Raw genomic sequence first — 17,334 nt, 5'->3', positions numbered from 1 at the left:
TCTGGTTTAAATTGATCATTTTTTAAGAGCAATCTGTTTCTGCTGGTGCTCATTTAGGAAATTAACCACTGATTTTTTTTTTTTAATCCAAAGGGTATGTAATGATTAAGAAAATGGTTTTCACGTGAGATGGTACTTGCAGAAAGTACCGTCTGATTTGGGGTACTTCTGCTAGGTTTACAGAAGCAGGTTCTTGGCTTAGGGTGCAAGGAAGTGGATTGGGGGATTTTAACGATAACCAGCGCTCGTGGAGTGCCCACGGCACACCCAGGTAGGTGTGTGCTCTCTCGTTTAATCCTCACTGCAACGTTAGGTGGTAGAGGGATCGGAGCGGATTTGAATGGGTCAGTGGCCTTTTATTAGCTGAAGACCATGGTGTGAAGGCTCCCATATTTTAGGCTTTATTTGACTGGGAGACATGCGAGGTCAGACAGAGGGTCCTTCCCCCACAAGCTGCACAGGGTGACCGGAGCCAACGGACCAGGGGGGTGTGTTTATGGAGTATCTCAGGGACACGTTCCACAGGCAGCGGGAGATGCAACTCATGGCTTTCGTCTTGCCCTCACTCCAGATGTATTTCACATTAATTAATGCTGCGTCTCCACCAATTTTTTTTCATAGTTTCTCAGTCTCTGCAACCCTGGAAAAACATTTTCTACTTGGATAAAGTGGTCTGGCCTGGGTAACCCTGTGTGTTACTTAACTCCTGGGACAGTTGTGCTGTTCTTGGGCTCTTCCAGACTTTTCCGCCTCTGTACAACTAGTTTTTATCAAGTTCCTTGAAAAGAAGTCCCACCTACGCAGTTTAAAACAATCTAACAGGCAACGTGAAGGCAGATTTTAGGGAAACCTGACATAATGAGAAGGCTCAAGGAGTAGATGGGTATTCTAAAGACTCTCCTCAGAAACAGTCTAGTGTCTTTAAAATTTTGTTTTAATTTTTAATTATACAATAAATATTTGAATCTCTTCTCCTTTAAACAATTTTTAGAATATTCTAGATAATGCTAAAGTTCACTTTGATCATCACTTCTAATTCCTGTTGCCTCCTCTCTGCCTTCCAGAAGTAATTACTGTTCTGACTCGGGATATTTATAATGTATAAATGCCCATGGAAAATGTGTAGTAACATTTTATGTGTTTCTAAAAAATGCTAATAACATGCAGTATATAACTTTCAGAAAACTGTTGCTTTCACTCAATTTTTTTTTGATGTGTTCATGTTAATACATGGAGATCTGGTTCATTTCTTTCAACTAAATTTAGTTTTCTGTATGAAAATATAGTCATGTGCTGCATAAAGATGTTTCAGTCAACGGTGGGCTGTGTATACGATGGTGGTCCCATAAGAGAAGTGCCATATAGCCTACGTGTGTGGTACAACATGTCCCTGTGCTTAGGCAACGCATGACTGTATTATCTTATTTAATCTTCACAACAAAGTACAAGTTAGGCCCATTTTACAGAAGGAGAAACCGAGGCTTTGAAATATAACTTGCCTGAGACCACAGGGCCAGTAGATCTTATAGGCGGTGGGTCATTTATATGAGGGATGTGTGTGGGGGCAGCTAAGGGGCTGGATTGTGCAAGTTGTAGTTAACGAGGGGGGAGATTTACTCATGGGGTAGGTGGTGATGGGTGGGACATGGAGGGAGTACGACATAGATTTTATTATATTTACATTTTATATTACACTTTTTATTTCTCTAGTCTCCTTTGGCTGAACAGTTAAATCGTTTCCAGTCTTTTGCAGTTTACAGACAATTCTGTAATGAACGTCTTTTGACATGCCCCTTGTTCACATGTACAGATTTTTCTCTAGGGTAGAATAAGAAGTGGAATTACTAAGTATGTTCCCTTTAATTTTAATTTCGTTTTTTTTTTAATTCAAGAAATATACGCATATAGTTTAAAACTCATATAGTTCTACGAGGGCAAGTATTGTGAAAAACAGCAGCCCCCAGTGGACCCACACCCACACTTTCTTTCTGCCCAGAGGCAACAGCTTTCAACTCTTGCTGCGTCTTTTGGTCCTTACCTCCCGATTGCTAAGCAACCTGCTGATGTTAACTACTTCTTGCTTTTGTTCTGTTCTAGGCATGATCTCTGGCTTCCCAAATTAGAGGATAAGAAATAGCTCTCTTTTCTCACCCCAGCCCCCATCACACACATGCAAACTTCACATCCTCCCAGGGTCAATAAATCATAATTTCCGCTTTATCAATATAGAGTACTTGCCTTCTTATAACTAGGCAAAGACTTTTTGCCGATAAGCCATTCCGTATACAATAATTACTTTTCCTGTTGTATGTGCTGGCCTGGGAGTTGACATTTTTCTAAATAAATCCTTTCAGCAGATGAGTCTGGATGACAGCTTCTTGCTTCTTGTCAAGTACGTGGAGGGCCGGTCATGGATGGTGAGGTGTTCAGACAGCCTCGCCAGGAAGGAATGTGCAGTTCTGCAGGGGTGAAATGGTCCGGGCCTTGAGTAATGCGTGGAAACACCCCCAAAACCTTCCCCCAGGTCACACAATGATTCCCTCCTTGGCCCTGAGAAGTTTGCTTTCCTCATTTTCTCTTCATTTTTCACTGAATTCTCTGCCCTGCCGCCTTCCAGCCGGGACCTGGAGTGCTCAGCTTTGGCGGCTGGGGCCCTGATGAGGTGTTTTGCCTAATGGCTGCGTTCCTGGGTGTGATTCTTCACGGTTAGGTGTGTGAAGCTGAGATCACCAGCTCTTTTTTTTTTTAGGGTCAAGAAGGGTTTATGTTGTTATTTATTTATTTTTGTAATAGAAGTAATTCAGCCTCCCGGTGAAAAATTCAAACAGGAAAAGAAGTGTGTGGAGTGACAGTAAACGGTCCCCTTCACTCCTCTCTGGACCCGGGCCCCACTAAGTTCCCCTCAGAAGCAGTGTTGCTCTGGAACCCAATTACCTGGATTCAAATTCCAGCACTCACCAGCTGTGTGTCCTTGAGCCAGTTACCTAAGCTTTGTGAGCCTCAGTTTTCTCATCTATAAAATGGGAAAATAATAGTGCTCCCCTCAAAGCGCTCTGTGGGAATTAAATGAGTTAATACTTACAAAGTGGCACAGAGAAAGCACTTAATCGATATTAACCAGGAATATTAGTACGTGTTGTATATCCTTTTAGATCAGTGGGTCTTAACCTTGGCCGTACATTGAAATCATGTGGGGGAGCTTTAAACATTCCTAATACCTGGACGCCACCCCGAGCAATTCTGATTTTATTAGTCTCCGTGCGACCTGAGGGTCAGGATTTTTAAATGCTCCCCAAATCGTTACAGGGTGCACCCAGGGTTGAGAACCACTGTGCTACGTCATTTCCACACGTATCAGTTGGGGTAGCCGAGGTGATGCTGCAGCAACAAACATCCCCAGAATCCTGTCTACCCCTCATTTATGGTGCATGTCCATCGCGGTCTGCGGCTCTGACCCATACCATCTTTCCTCTAGGACCCAGGCTGACCAAATAGCTTTTATCCAGAACATTTAGTCTCGTGACGTGGGAAGAGAGAGCGTGGGGAATCAGGCACTAGTTCTTAAACAGGCGTGAACGTCTGCTCGTGTATCATTGGCCAGAGCAAGTCTCGTGGTCACACCTGAGTCCCACAGGGAGGCCGTGTACCAGGGGCCGGCAGACTTTCTGCCAAGGGCTAGACAGTAAATATTTGAGTCTTTGGGGGACATATGGTCTCTGTCACAACTACTCACGTCTGCCTTCAGAGCACGAAAGCAGCCCTAGACGATACCTTGTCAAAAAATGTAAAAGTCATTCTTAGTGTGTGAGCCGTACAAAAACAGGCAGCAGGCCAGATCCGGCCCGTGGGCTGTAGTTCGTGACCCCTGGCAGGTATCATCCTCCTACAGGGAGAAGCTCTTCAGGAAGGGACCCCAAAGATGGGCGAAGAGTAATACAGTCTGTCACACCACGTATATAGCAAAGAGAGGGCGGGAGAAGGGACCCTTGCACGGCCCGCCTGCGTTTCACACGTCGTCCGGTGCTGCAGCTGTGCTGTGCTAGTTGATACTGTGTTTCTCCAGGATAGTTTCACATCAACAGCTCTTGCGGGACTTCAGTTTTTTAATGGCTGCCTAGTTTTCCCTGGTATGGATGTCCCATCGTGGGTATTGTTTGTGTCTTTGTTTTTATCATTAATCCCCCATTGTTAGATAAGAGTGATTTTTTAAAATATCAGGAGAAAGGCAGCATGCATAGAGAGATCTTTGTAAAGAGAGAACCCACCTCCGGCTCTCCCAGCGATTTGTGCGTGTTTACACTGCTTTCCCTGAAATCTTTCAGGCCTTTCTGAAAACACGCATTTGCTGAGAGGCCCTCCGTTATTACAGCCATTTCTGGTCCTTGCAACTCTGAACACAGTTGCAGTTGCAGGGGCGTTGGGGGGAGGGTTCAATACTGGCGAGGGTAAATGGAAATGAGGAAGACTAGACGTGAAATTTCAGAAGCTGCGCCACCTCGTCACCCTGACCCCACACAGAGACACGTTGTAGGCCATGTGCGAGCTGTGGGGACGAGGAGGGACCACACCTGCCTCTCAGAGGTGGACGGGCAGGAGGGGGAGGCCGAGATGACCACGGCAGCAGGCTCCACTTGCGTGAGCTTCTCCCGTTTTCTTTCTTCCAGGACACCACGACGTCCGTGCGTATCGGCCTGATGATGGAGGAGATGATCTTCAACCTCGCAGATACGCATCTGTTCTTCAATGACCTGGAGGTTTGGCATTGCTCGTTCCGTTTCATATTTGCCGTATTTGATCACCTGCATCTGCTGCCTTTTCTTTTTTTTTCTTTTTCCTCGGGAGGCTAGCAACTTTTGCTAGCAGACCCCAAAAAGGCACAAAACTGTGGCTAGCGACGGTTGATTGGAAACACACTTGACCAGATTACCCCCCGCTTCCACATGCAATTAATGGGCTTTTCTCCCTGCTCTAGTGGGGATGTCCACTGGCAGTTTTACTAATCCAATAAAGGCTGTGTAGTTTCTTCCTCCTGAAATTTGCTATTTAATAAGTTTATTAAGGCAAATTAGTACAGATCCTCCTGGGTCAGTAATAATTAGCAGTGGGCCAGGATGGAAGCTTTTAAAAACAATTTTCATTCCCCTGAAAACATGTTTTACAAAGAGAGCGAGCGAGCAGAGGGACTATGCTTATTTAAAGTATCTGCTCCTGTGCCCCTAAGCAAGTGGCAGGGGAGATGGAAAAAAGAGGGAGAGCAGCTTCAGAAATAAATTTAATTCATTTGTTTATACCCAGCCTATGTCAGAAAGATTTTGGAAGAATTTCAAATGGAAAACATCTTTAAAATAGAGCTGTTAAAGCAAAGGCAAAGGAATAAAAAGCTATGTAATGAATAAGGATAAGGCATGGGACCAAAAATTTTGGCTCAGGTTAACTACTACACTTAAGTTCAGAGTTAATCTCTGAGCTTCCTGGTAGCCAAAGCAAGATGGGAAATACAATGCGTTACTTACCTCTAATGAAAGAGCGAGCAGCTTTCTCCAAGGTGAAGAAGGGTTTTTTTGGCTGATAAGAGGATTAATGTGAGGATCTTCTGGCTTTATAAATTACATTGACATTATTGGTTTAACAGATTGAAAAATAAAGATAACCTCAAATAAAACTGTATGTGAAAGACCAATTCTATTTATCCCAGTAGGAATATTTGTTCTCGGAATTTAGGAACTCCCTGGGGACTAAACTGTGAAGTAAAATGAAGACTATAAATTCCAAATCTGTCCTGGCTATCCCAGAGCATTATTAATATTTGTCATCAGCAAAGGATACAGGTTTTGCTTTCCGGTCTGTAGTCCTAGAGTTACAGAGGAGGAAATCCTTGCTGAAATGATCAATCTTGTGTTTTGTCCAGGTAGGCAAATCATTTGGGCCTCAGGCCTCCTGTCTGTGAAATGCAATCAATGTTCTCTGCCCAGTGGCTGTTTCAAAGAGAGGATCTGTGCAGAAATTTCTTGATGACAGAAGAGAGCTCTGGAGCAGTGGAGAACACCACTAGCATCAAGGCCCAGGACTGTCTCTTTAGCCAAAAGTAATGTGCAGGCTCCGTTTTCAGTGATCTCTCATATCTTGGGGAAAAAGAGACAGAGAGGGAGGAGGGGAGGAAGGGAGAGAGGGGGAGAGAGAGAACTTATGAGCAAACCAAAACAAACCTGGCAGTTGAATTCAGCAGATATTTATGGATCCTAAAGTAGGGGAGACTCAGCTGACGGCAAATAGCAAAATCCAACTCACTTTAACAAAAATTTGAAATTATTGGCCCTTATAGTTGAAAAGTACAGGGTCGACTTAGTTTTTCTCTGTCTCCTCCTTAGAATGTTAGTTCCACAAAAGCAGGGACCACAACTCTCTGATTCACCCTAAATCTGTGGGGCCCCAGCAATCAACAACCAAATAAATCCATAACTGAGAAAGTTTGTGATAATGAAAAGGATGTGAAGAAAATAAAACAATGAGGTGTGATAGTGAGTGATAGGGAAGGGGGTAGGATGGGGGGTGAGGGAAGGCATCTTGAGGAGGTGACACTTGAGCCAAGGCCTGAATGACGACGGGAGCCAGCAGGGTGGAGATCTAGGGAGGTGGGATCAGCAGGTGCAAAGGCCCTCAGGTGGGAACTAGTGTGAAGACCGCAGGGACTGGAGTGAGTGAGTGAAAGCCCGGGGGGCTGGGATGGATGCGTCTGGAGGGGGAAGCGTAGGCCAGACACGGGTACAGACATCCGAGTCTATTCTAAGTGCTGTGGGTGATCGCGGGGCGAGGGAGCGTTAAACAGGAAAAGCCACGTGATCTGGTTTATGTTTTATAAAGACCACTCTGGCTGCTGTGTGGAGAACGGGCACTAGGAGGGGACAGGTGAGGCAGGGAGACCAGCAGGAGATTACTGCAGTCGTCCAAGCAAAGGAAGAAACATGGATTGGGTCGAGGTGGTGAGAAGATGCGGCTTTGGGGTGGCGGTAAAGCGCAGGGGACTTGCTGATGGGTTGGATGTGGGGGTGAGGGGAGAGAGGAGTCAAGGAGAACTCCTGGGCTTGGCCCGACCCAGGCGGTGGTGCCATTCTCCGACACGGCAAGACAGAGAAGACGTGGGAATGCAGCAGGGACAGCCACCCTTCTGCCGTGGGCACGTGCGGTCCGAGATGTCTGTGACACCCCGGTGAAGATGCCACGTCCACCGGCAGAGATCTGAGCTTGAAGCTGCTGTGTAGTAAAAACGCCAGACACGTAGTTGGCGCCTTGTCCATCTTGGTGGGACCTGAGGCTGAGAGCCGGGTTTTCTGCAGGACTGGCGTGCGTTTCAAGCTGAGGTCTTCTGAACCCCCCACCCCTGCGGTTCCTCGCTGGCCCTGGAGTCGAAGTCGCGCCTCTTGGAGAAGGATCTTAATTACCAGCTGGACCTACTCAGAGGAAAACCAGTTTGTTTTTATTCTCTAAATGTTTTCCAAAATGTCCCCGATGCCAGAAGCCCCCAGGGCACCTCTGCAGAATTGAAACCACGTTACACGATGGAGAAGTTAAGACTCACAAGTGAAAACATATTGCTGGCTGGAGCAGGGAGCCCCGGTCAGAGTCTAGAGGGCAGCCTCCTGTGGCTCCCCAGGGAAGCCGCTGGGGACCGGCGGGGGGGGGGGGGGGGCAGCCGGCCTGCGGGAGGCCAGCGCAAGGCTGGCTCGTGCCTGGATGATCGGATGATCGGGTTTAAGGAGCAAAGTCAGATCCCCTTGTGTGCCGAGCCTGGAGTGCATCTGTAAATAGGGGGGTTAGCTCCCCTGTGCAGGAGCGGTTTATGGAGAGCTTACCGTTTGCCAGGCCCTACTCCAAGTGCTGTGAGTTCAGTGGCAACACAACACAGCCAGATCCCCGCCCTCAAGGCATTGATCCTCCAGTTGGAGAGGCAGACCATAAACAACTGAACATATAATGTCAGATAAAGAGCTCCGAAGAGAGACCAGCAGGGTCAGGGCAGAGACGGTCACAGGGGTGGTTATTTTACTCGGTATAACCAGGTAAGGCTTCTCTGACATCTGAGCAGAGACCTGAAGAAGGTGAGGGAGTGGGCCATGTGGGTATCTGGGCGAAGAATGTGCCAGACAAAGAGCAGTGCAAAGGCCCTGAGGCAGGTTAAAGTTGGCAGGTTCCAAGAACAGGGAGGAGGCCAGTGCAGCTGGAGCAGAAGGAGGAGGAAGGACTGTGGTGGGCAGTGGGGTAGGGGGTGGGGGAGATCACACAAGGCTTCGGATAATAGTCTAAGGGTGACAAGAAGCTGCTGGAGAGTTTTGAGCCGAGGAGCAACATGATCTGACTACGGTTAAGTGGCTCCCTCTGGCTGCCGGGCGTAGAACAGACCAAAGGAGGGGGCAAGGGTAGAAGCAGGGATCTGCGTGAGATCAGCAGTTCCCAGACTCCCAGGTGAAAGCACTCACGGAGAACCCGTGAGTGTAAGGACCAGTCGGAGACAAGGTGGGCACCGAGGTCAGTGGTGTCTCCCGATTTGGGCCGTGTGTCCTGAGTTTAGGGCAGGCACCTTCTAATCAGTTCCCTCTGCCTCTGAGTCCCGGCGCCACCATCTCCCAGCTGTGTGACGTGGGCAAGTCACTCCACCTCCTTGAGCCTCAAGTGTCCTCATCTGTTAAATGGGCAGAAGAAAAGCCCCTACCTTCCCGGGTTGTGATGATGATGGGAGATGGAGGAAAGCCGTCAGCATGGAGCCCGGCACCAGGCCGATGCCCAGGAGACGGGCCTCCCCACCAGAGGGCTCCGTGTGCCCCGGGACTGTGCAAGAGGGGATACATGGTACAGGGGCAAAGTGTTTAAATCGTTAGATATTTATTTTACTATGAGTTACAAAAGTATAGCTAGCTTGCCCAACCCCTGATTTTACAATAATTCAATAACAGCACGTAATACAGAGACGCGGCCAAGATTGTGACAGCGGTGGTCAGCCTGCCCCAGTCACAGCCGATTGCTGGAGCTCGGGCGTAAATAGCCACATAAATATTCGGGTAATATTCTAAGGGAATAAATATCGGGCATACATCTCCCGCTCCCTGCCACCTTGCCCCGCGCAAGAGCTGCTTGTTTTGCAGTAAAATCCAGGGCAGTGGAACGGCGTCTGAAATGTCGCTGGGTTGTGGGGCGAGGGTGGAGGCTTGATGCACACTCACGCGCCGGCCGCTCGAGCGCTGTGGGAACCATCCTCAGGGCTCACTGAGCTGCGCCTGCTCCGGAAGCCCGTTCGTGGGAAGCCTCCCAAGCTTCCTAGAGGCGTGGACGAGTCACCGCCCACGTGGGTGCTGGACCCAGCTCTGCGGCCTCCATCCGCTGAGCCCCCTTGGGAGCACAGCCCTCTTGCGTTTGAGCCCCGGGCTCAGGGTCAAATGGCGGCAGGGGAGGAGAAGCCATTCCGCAGAGGTGGATGGGGAGAGCATGCAGACGCCTGCTAGAGACACCTCCATCCTCGCTCCCCGTGTTCCCTCTCCCGTTCCCTCCCTCCCCTGCTTCTGTCTTAGCTTTCCTCTCTTTCTCTTCCAGAACTCCCCTCGCTTCTTCCCTCTCACTTCCCTTCCCCTCCCACCCCTTCCTCTTTTCCCTTCCATCGTTTCCATCCCTCTGGCCTTCTCTCCGTCCATCCATTTTTCTTCCTTCCCACCCATTCCTCCAGCTGTCCATTCATCCATCTTCCTGTCCCTGTATTTTCCATCTTCTTTCTTTCCTTTTGTCCCTCTAGCTTCCTTTCCACTCTGTCCTTCCCTTCCTTTCTTCTGTCTATCCACCTAGCCTGCCTTCTTTCTTCTCTCTGTCTTGTCCTTCCGTCTTGCATTCCTCTCGTTAACATTTGTTGCCCATCTGTTATGTACCAGGGGCTCTGGTCACAGAAATGAGCTGAGTGTGGCCCCTGTCCTTTGAGGAGCCCACCTCCTGGTAAGGGACACACATCGTCATAGGACAAGTGACTAGAACTGCTCTGATGGACAGTCCCAAGGTCGTTCAGCAGAAGCCCAAAGTAGAAAATGAGTAAGTAACCTTTCTAGTCGGGATGAGGGGGAGCAGGGGAATGGGGGACGCGTCAGAGGAAGAGATGCTTTAGCTGGGCATTACAGAAAGAGTGAGGACTTGCTAGGGGACTGGGGAGGAGGCACAGGAGAGAGACAGGTGGGAGACGAGTATTCCCAGGCCAGGGAACAGTACGTGCAAAGGTGAAGAGGCAAGAAATTGATTGGTATGTTTGGGGAACCTACAATACAGCAGTAGTTAATCCTCCTGCTGGTAGATCCATTTTTATTAACTTGTCTCATGTTCTTGGAGGGAAATGCGTATCAGAAGTGCCAGGCAGGCACTTCAGCAACTTGGAGACCGAGTCTGGCCTTGCCGAATTTACAGCTTGAGAGTCATTGCTCAGGTCACCCTCCATCTGTTAGGGGTGCATGAACCCCTGAAATTGGATGCAGCATATGTGTACGTGCACAAGTGTATGTCTCCAGAGGAGGGTCGGATCCAGAACCTGGATCCTTTTCCAGAGGATCCCGTTACCCCAGGGCTGAAATCCACCCCAATGTTGAGCCTTGTAGCCTCGGGAGATGCAACAGCTCGTTCTGCTTTACTCTCCCCCGCGTAACCCCAGCAAACCAAGAGAAGGCGAAAGAAAGTGCACTTGGAGCTGGATTAGACCGCAGCTCCTTCGTGAAAAGGGATTCTGGAGTGAATGGAGCACACAGAGCTCTCTGACCGGGGCAGGCTGTCCTGCCCGGACAGCAGAGCCTGTCCCCTTGGCTGGTTCTATTGTGTGGCCAGTAGCAAGAAGAAAGCAGAGCCCTGACAGTTCCCCCACCCCCACGCACATCCCTGCAGGGGACGTGAGCACCCGGGGTGCTGTCAGCATCTGAGGAGGCCCTGGCATTTACGCTGAAGCCAGCCTGTCCAAAGACTGGGTTAATGCGGGAACTTCCAGCAGGAACAGAGACGTCTCCTTCCTCCATCCACCCCAGAATGTATGTGGCGGTTGGAAAAGCGAGGTTGGCAGAGCACCGTGATATTCACAGCCGAGAAGACACTCGAAGAATAAGGTAGTGGTTGAGGCACAGCCTTTGAAGTCAGATGGATTTTGAATTAAACCCCGTTTTACCACTCACTGGATGATTTTAGACAAAGTTATTTAAACTTTATGGGCCTCAGTTTCCTCTTCTGTAAAATGGGGATTAAAATGCATCTTGTAGACTGGTGTTAAGATCAGAGATGAGGTGTGTAAAGCCCTTAACCTGGGCCCGGCTCCTCCTCGCTGTACAAGGATTTCCTGCGCTGATGCATGCAGAGCCTGGCCCATGGTGAGCGCTCAGCCGTGGCGGCTGAGATCATGCCATTTGTAACCAGGCCTGCAGGACTGACAGTAGTTTGTCCTTTGTCCCTAGAGACCCAGGGCATGAAAGGTCTCCATCAAGCCTTAGAAACACCCTGGGAAGTGGGAGGCACAGGAGCAAGGCCAGATGCAAACCTGAGAATGGACCTGCTGGGTGTTTGTTCCCAGACCCCTGAGGCTCTGCCTGGGCCCACTTGGCTTCAGAGGCCGTGGGTCCTTCCTTGCTGACAGGTAGAGGAGGAGACCCGTCAGCCCAATGCAGCCGACTTCATAGGAAGCATGGAGCACTCCTTCTCAGTGCCCACCCAAATGCCTGGCACAGAGCTAGTGTGCTGTGGATACTTTTTGAAATGCCTTTGATGGGTACAAAAAGCCAAAGGATGAGCTGCAAACTTCCCCTGTCCAGTGGCCCTTTATCAGAGGCAATAGAGGTAATGATTGCCAGCAAAGGCTCTGGGGCCAGATGGCCTGGGTTCATATCCCAGCTCTGCACTGATAAGCCGTGTGACCTCAGGTAAGTTACTTAACCTCTCTGTGCCTCAGTGTCCTCATCTGCAAAATGGGAGTAATAATACCTGCCTCGTAAGATTACTATGAGAATTAAATGAATTAATATATAAAGCACCTAGAACATAATAAGCACCACATAACTGATCATTATTAGTGTTATTTTATTATAATAATTTTCATTATCATTATTTGCCGATAGAATAAGCACCTGCTAGGTGTCAGGAATCTGTGCACGACCCTGGCCGTAAATCCTCTTTATTTTCCCCCATTTTACAGATGAGGAAACTGAAGTTTAGAGAGGGTGAGGGATTTGCCCAAGTTCACAGTAGCTGTAAGTATTAAGCCCAAGACTCAGACCTGGGTTTGCCGGACTCCAGGGCCTGCACTCTTAGAAAATGCAAATCTTTAAAACAAGAATTCATTATTTATGTTTCAAGATTTATATAACTTTGATTGAAAATAAATAAAAAATCTAGACCATGTCGAATGGCTGAGAGTTTCTAGGCAGTGTGATTAGGCGTGTTTCCAGATTCCTGCAAAAGGATGCTCGATTTGGGCGCAAAAAAGCGGTAAACAAAGGTGATTATAGGCAAAGGCATTATATATGGACTAGAGCTAGAAGAAGAAGATCTAAGGGGAAGGAGCAGGTGAAGCTGACTCTCGGTTGCAGGATGTTCATTATCGGCTCTTCACACCGCTGAGGCTCTCTGGGGATTGGTCATCCATCCATCAAGTTTGGCAGCCCTGTAGCGCGTCCCCCGTTCTCTCGGTTAAAATGGCAGGTGTGTTGACAAGAACTCTCCTGGGTACCTCTTGCCCACCGGCTTCCACTCTCTTCTCGGTATGTTTTAAAAACACAAAATTTGCAGGCGAGATGCAACAGGACCCTCGAGGGGACCTCCTCACTCTCCGTTGCCTTAATGGGCAGGCTGCCCATGTCAAGCTGAGTGATGGGTGGGAGGTGCTGTCCCTGCAGAAGATGTCCAGGGTCTGGCACGGGGAGGGCAGGAGTGAGAGGGAGGCAAACTGTTTGGCCCCAGGAGGGAGGTGGCAGGGCCAGTCAGCCCGGGGGTGAGCTCAGTCAAGCCGGGAGAAGGTGGTCACACAGCAGCGGCAGTTTGAGGTACCTGGCATCGTCCTGCCTTGCCTGAGCTCCTGCGGCATTCTCCAGACTCGCCTCTGGTCCTGACCCCTGTCCGCTTCTCTCCACCTCCTTTGCTACCTCTGTCATCCAAGAGAGGTAGCAAAGGAGGCTCTGTGACAGTCTCCTTGATGTCTCCCTGTCTCCACGCTTTCTTGCTCCGTATTAATTAGGATCCAAGCTCACCAACGTAACTGTGGCTTAAGCAAAATACAAGTTCATTTCTCCGTCATGAGAGAATCTGAATGGGAGCACTCTAGGGCCAATAAGGCACGTGGTTCCCCACGTGGTCCACCACCGAAGCTATCACATGCACATTCAAGGGCGCCACCAGAGCTTGCATTTATAACTTCTGCTCACATCCCATTGGCCAGAGCTTAGTCACATGGCCACACCTTCCTGCAAAGGAGGCTGGGAAAGGTGGTCCTTATTCTGGGCAGTCACGTGCCAGTGAAAATTCTGATACTATAGAAAAAGGGGAAAATGGATGTTGGGGGTCAGCTTGCACCAGTTCTGTTCTCATCACAGTAGCCACAGTGGTCTTGGGGAAGGGAAAATCTGAACGAGTCACTTTTGGCTTAAAGCTCTTCAGTGGCCTCTCTGTGGTCTTAAAAGAAAAAGACATAACCAAGCAAAAAGTAAATAATAAAATGTTCATGGATTGGCCCCAACTACTTCTCCAGACTCCCTCGTTTACCCCACTCCAGACCCACTAGGCTTTAGGCTTTTTTCAATCCCTTGAACATAGCATGCTCCCCCCTACCCTAGATTCTGTGCATGCCAAGCCCTCTTCCCAGAACACACTTCCTGACCATTCCCTGTCCCCTCGTTCTCAGCGTCCAAGATCCAGCCAATTCCTCTTCGTCTTCCAGATCTCTGAACCAGCACCACTTCCCCAGGAAGACTTAACAGTTCCTCCATTATATGCTCCCAGGACACCCCTCGCTTGTATGGTGCACTTTGCACACTTGTAACCATTTCATTAATTGCAGTAATTTATGTGAGGTTTGTCTTCCCTCCGCGTGTGTTCCCTGAGGACAGAGAGCATGTCCACTGTCTTCTCTGCTACATCATTGGCAGAGTAGGTGCTCAGTAAATCTTTGTTGGTTATTGACCAAGGTGGCGATCTCGTCCTCTGACCTTGTAAGTGCTGACAGCTGCCTGCTGGAGTTCCCGACCTTCTCTCAGGAAACTGACGTTGTTTATGCTCCTGACTTTGACTTTCTTAGAAATAAAATAGACTAACAGTGGTCTACACAAAATAGAATGTATTTCTCTTCTGCGTAAAACTCCAGGGGTAGGCAATCCAGGGGGCTCTTGATGAAGAACTCAGACACCAGTTCCTGCCAGCTCACCCACCAGCCCTGGAGTGTCCGTCTTGCCCTCAGGTTCCAAGATGGTGACATCTAAGTTCCAGGTAGAAGAAGGGAGGAAGGGACAAAGAACTGCCTTTGGCCTTTCAGACACCTGTTAAAGAAGGTCATTCCCCAGAGCTGTCATACAACACTTGCGCTTACATCCCATTGGCCAGAAAAAAAAAAAACTCATGGCCACACCCTCCTGCAAAGGAGGCTGGGAATTGTAGTCTTCATTCTGGGCAGCCGTGAGCCTCACAGAAGTTCTATGACAACGGAAGGGGGAGAAGAGATAGAGAAAACTGGCAATGTGCTGCAGCACCTAATTCTCCTCTCCTATTTTGCAGACCTCAGTTTCCATTTACTGCATTTTGTCCTTCTCAAATCCTAGTCTCTGGTTCACCAACCCCAGCCTGGTGCCTCGACCCTGGACCCTGACCCATTCTCCTCTTTTGCCAAATGGTTTGGTCTGGTCTTTTGCCCCTGGATTATTCCTTAACTCTGAGCACACCTCCCACCACCTCTAGTGTGAACCCGCAGCCCTGTTCCTTAGTGGTGTCATTTGTGGGAGAGATTGGGGGGTGTTTCCATTTCTTCTTTAAGAAGAAATTTGGAGTCAATATTTGCATTGTCGATATTTGCAACCTCATTACCCAGTGCGTTTAACTAGACCCGAGGGCAGTACCAGCCCCACAGGAGGATGCGTTTGGAAATGGGAGGATTGTCAAATGAAGGGGAAGCTCTGTTGGCTTTTAGCGTACAGGGCCAGGGGTGCCAAATAATGAACTACGTTGGACAGCCTTGTCCCACCCCAAATGCCAGCAGCACCCCGTTGAGAAACACCGCACTGAGCCCTTGAGAGCTGTGGATCAGCTGCACGGCGTGTACGGATCGCCTAATGTACAACACACCCAGGCTTCCTGTGGCTTGCTTTTACTTGGAATACAAAAAAAAAAAATTGTTAAACTTATGGGTTTTTCTTAGTAGTGTTTTAGGGGGACAATGACTAGCACATGAAGCCAGTGATTTCTTAGGTAACAGTTGCTGAGGAGGGAGCTAAGGTTTGAAACGTTTGAAAAAGAGAGTCGATTGAAAGATAGTGAGAAATACACAAGGGTGGGGCTCCTGTGTGGCACGATCCATGGAGGTGCCACATGAAGGACCAGAAACTTGGGAACCACTGCCCTGGGGCTGCCCCTCCACCAAGAGGCCTCACGTTGTGCAAAGAGTGAGGATCCTATTCGAGGTCAGAAGACCCAAGTTCAAATCCCAGCCTCGCTCCTTCTTAGCTCCGAGACCTTGAACAAGGTATTTAATTTGCCTGAGTCTCCACGTCTTCCTCTGTGAAAGGAGGGAATTGGCAATCCACAAGGCAGCTGTGGGAACTAAGTGAGGACAGGTGTTGAAAATATCCCGTTCCTGGCCTTGGTAATTACTCATTCTCTCCTTCTCTCATCCCTGCTTCTGGCCGGGCAGGGAATGCTAGCATTTTTCAAATAGCAAACTATGACCCACTTAAAGGGTCAAGACCAGCATAATTTCTTAAATAATTAAAGAATAAGGAATAAAATAGAATATGATAGGGTGCAACATAAATAGTAGTGGTGAATATTGTTTTAAAAATTGTTTCAGTGGATATAAATTATGTTTCAGTAATTTAAATCTCTGTGCAGTACAAAATATATTTCTACCAAAGGGCACAGTCAAAACAGTTTGAAAGCCAGTGCTCTCAAGCAGTGCTTGAGAATTTTCTACAATGATGTAAATGTTCTATTCTGCACTGTCCAATGTGGTAGCCACTAGCCACATGTGGTTCTTGAGTACTTGAAATACGGCTGGTGCAACTGAGGCACTGAATTTTTTATTGTATTTAATTTTAATTAATTTTAATGTAAGTAGCCACATGTGGCTGGTGGCTCTCGTATTGGGCAGAACAGAACATTTAACTCATTGTAGAAAGTTCTGTCAGACAGTGCAACTCTCGAGTCCTAAGTTTGTAAGACGTGGGTTACATTTTCAGTTATGATGATGGTGATGATAATAACAATAATCATAGCTGATGCCTGCTGAGCGCTGACTAGGGCCCAGGCCCTGTTCTGACCGTTTACATATATCAGCTTGTTTAATCCTCACTATTGTTATCCCCATCGTCTCAGGCCGGGCTGCCATAACAAAATACCACAGACTGGGTGGCTTAAACAACAGAAATTAGTTTTCTTACAGTTCTGGAGGCTGCAAGTCCCAGACTGAGGTGCCAGCACGTTTGGTTTCTGGCAAGGACTCTTCCTGGCTTGTAGATGGCCACCTTCTCCCTGTATCTGCAGGTGGCCTTTCCTCGGGCGTGAACGTGGTGGGGGGGCAGGGGAAGGAGAGAGCACACTAGGTCCAGTGTCTCTTCTTACAAGGACGCTAATCCTATTAGATCAGGGCCCCCCCCTTATGACCTCATTTAACCTTAATTATTAATTACTTCCTCAGAGGCCTCATCTCCAAATACAGCCACACTGGGGGTTAGGGCTTCAACATATGAATTTTGAGGGCAACACAGCATTCAGTCCATAACACCCATTTTACAAGTGAAGAAACCGAGGCACAGAGAGGTTAGTGAACAGCCTGAAGTCACACAGTTATCAGTGACAATATTCAGACCCGGGCACCTGGCTCCAGAGTCCTTGCGCTTATCCGCTGGGCTATGCCGCCTCCCAGGGAGAGGGATTGCTATCTGGCTTGAGAAGGAAGATTCCCAGCAGGACATCTAGTGCTGCGTATGGTGGGTTCAAAGGAAGAGAGAGAGCGGGGAGGGTTGGAGTGGCCGGGAAGCCTGGAGGAAGACAAGGAAGTTCTGACAGCCAGAGGAGGAGACATTCCCAGTGTAAACAAAGATGATGATGCTGAAGAACTGTCCACTAGTTGGCGCATCAAAT

General features: G+C 48.5%; 1 protein-coding gene across 2 annotated transcripts in view; it reads left to right on the top strand.

Moving 5' to 3' along the window:
- Positions 1-17,334, top strand: part of EYA2 (EYA transcriptional coactivator and phosphatase 2) — a 178,391-nt gene that overhangs the window by 127,360 nt on the left and 33,697 nt on the right. For both annotated transcript variants that reach the window (XM_087444873.1, XM_087444874.1), the window contains exon 9: positions 4,665-4,754. In XM_087444873.1, coding sequence (XP_087300999.1) covers positions 4,665-4,754 — 90 coding nt within the window. The remainder of the gene's footprint in view (positions 1-4,664; positions 4,755-17,334) is intronic.

The sequence above is a fragment of the Ceratotherium simum genome, chromosome 21, assembly GCF_057802395.1.
Source record: "Ceratotherium simum simum isolate JZ-2026a chromosome 21, ASM5780239v1, whole genome shotgun sequence".
In the NCBI taxonomy this organism is placed as follows: domain Eukaryota; kingdom Metazoa; phylum Chordata; class Mammalia; order Perissodactyla; family Rhinocerotidae; genus Ceratotherium; species Ceratotherium simum.
This window is presented reverse-complemented; position numbering and strand designations above follow the sequence as displayed.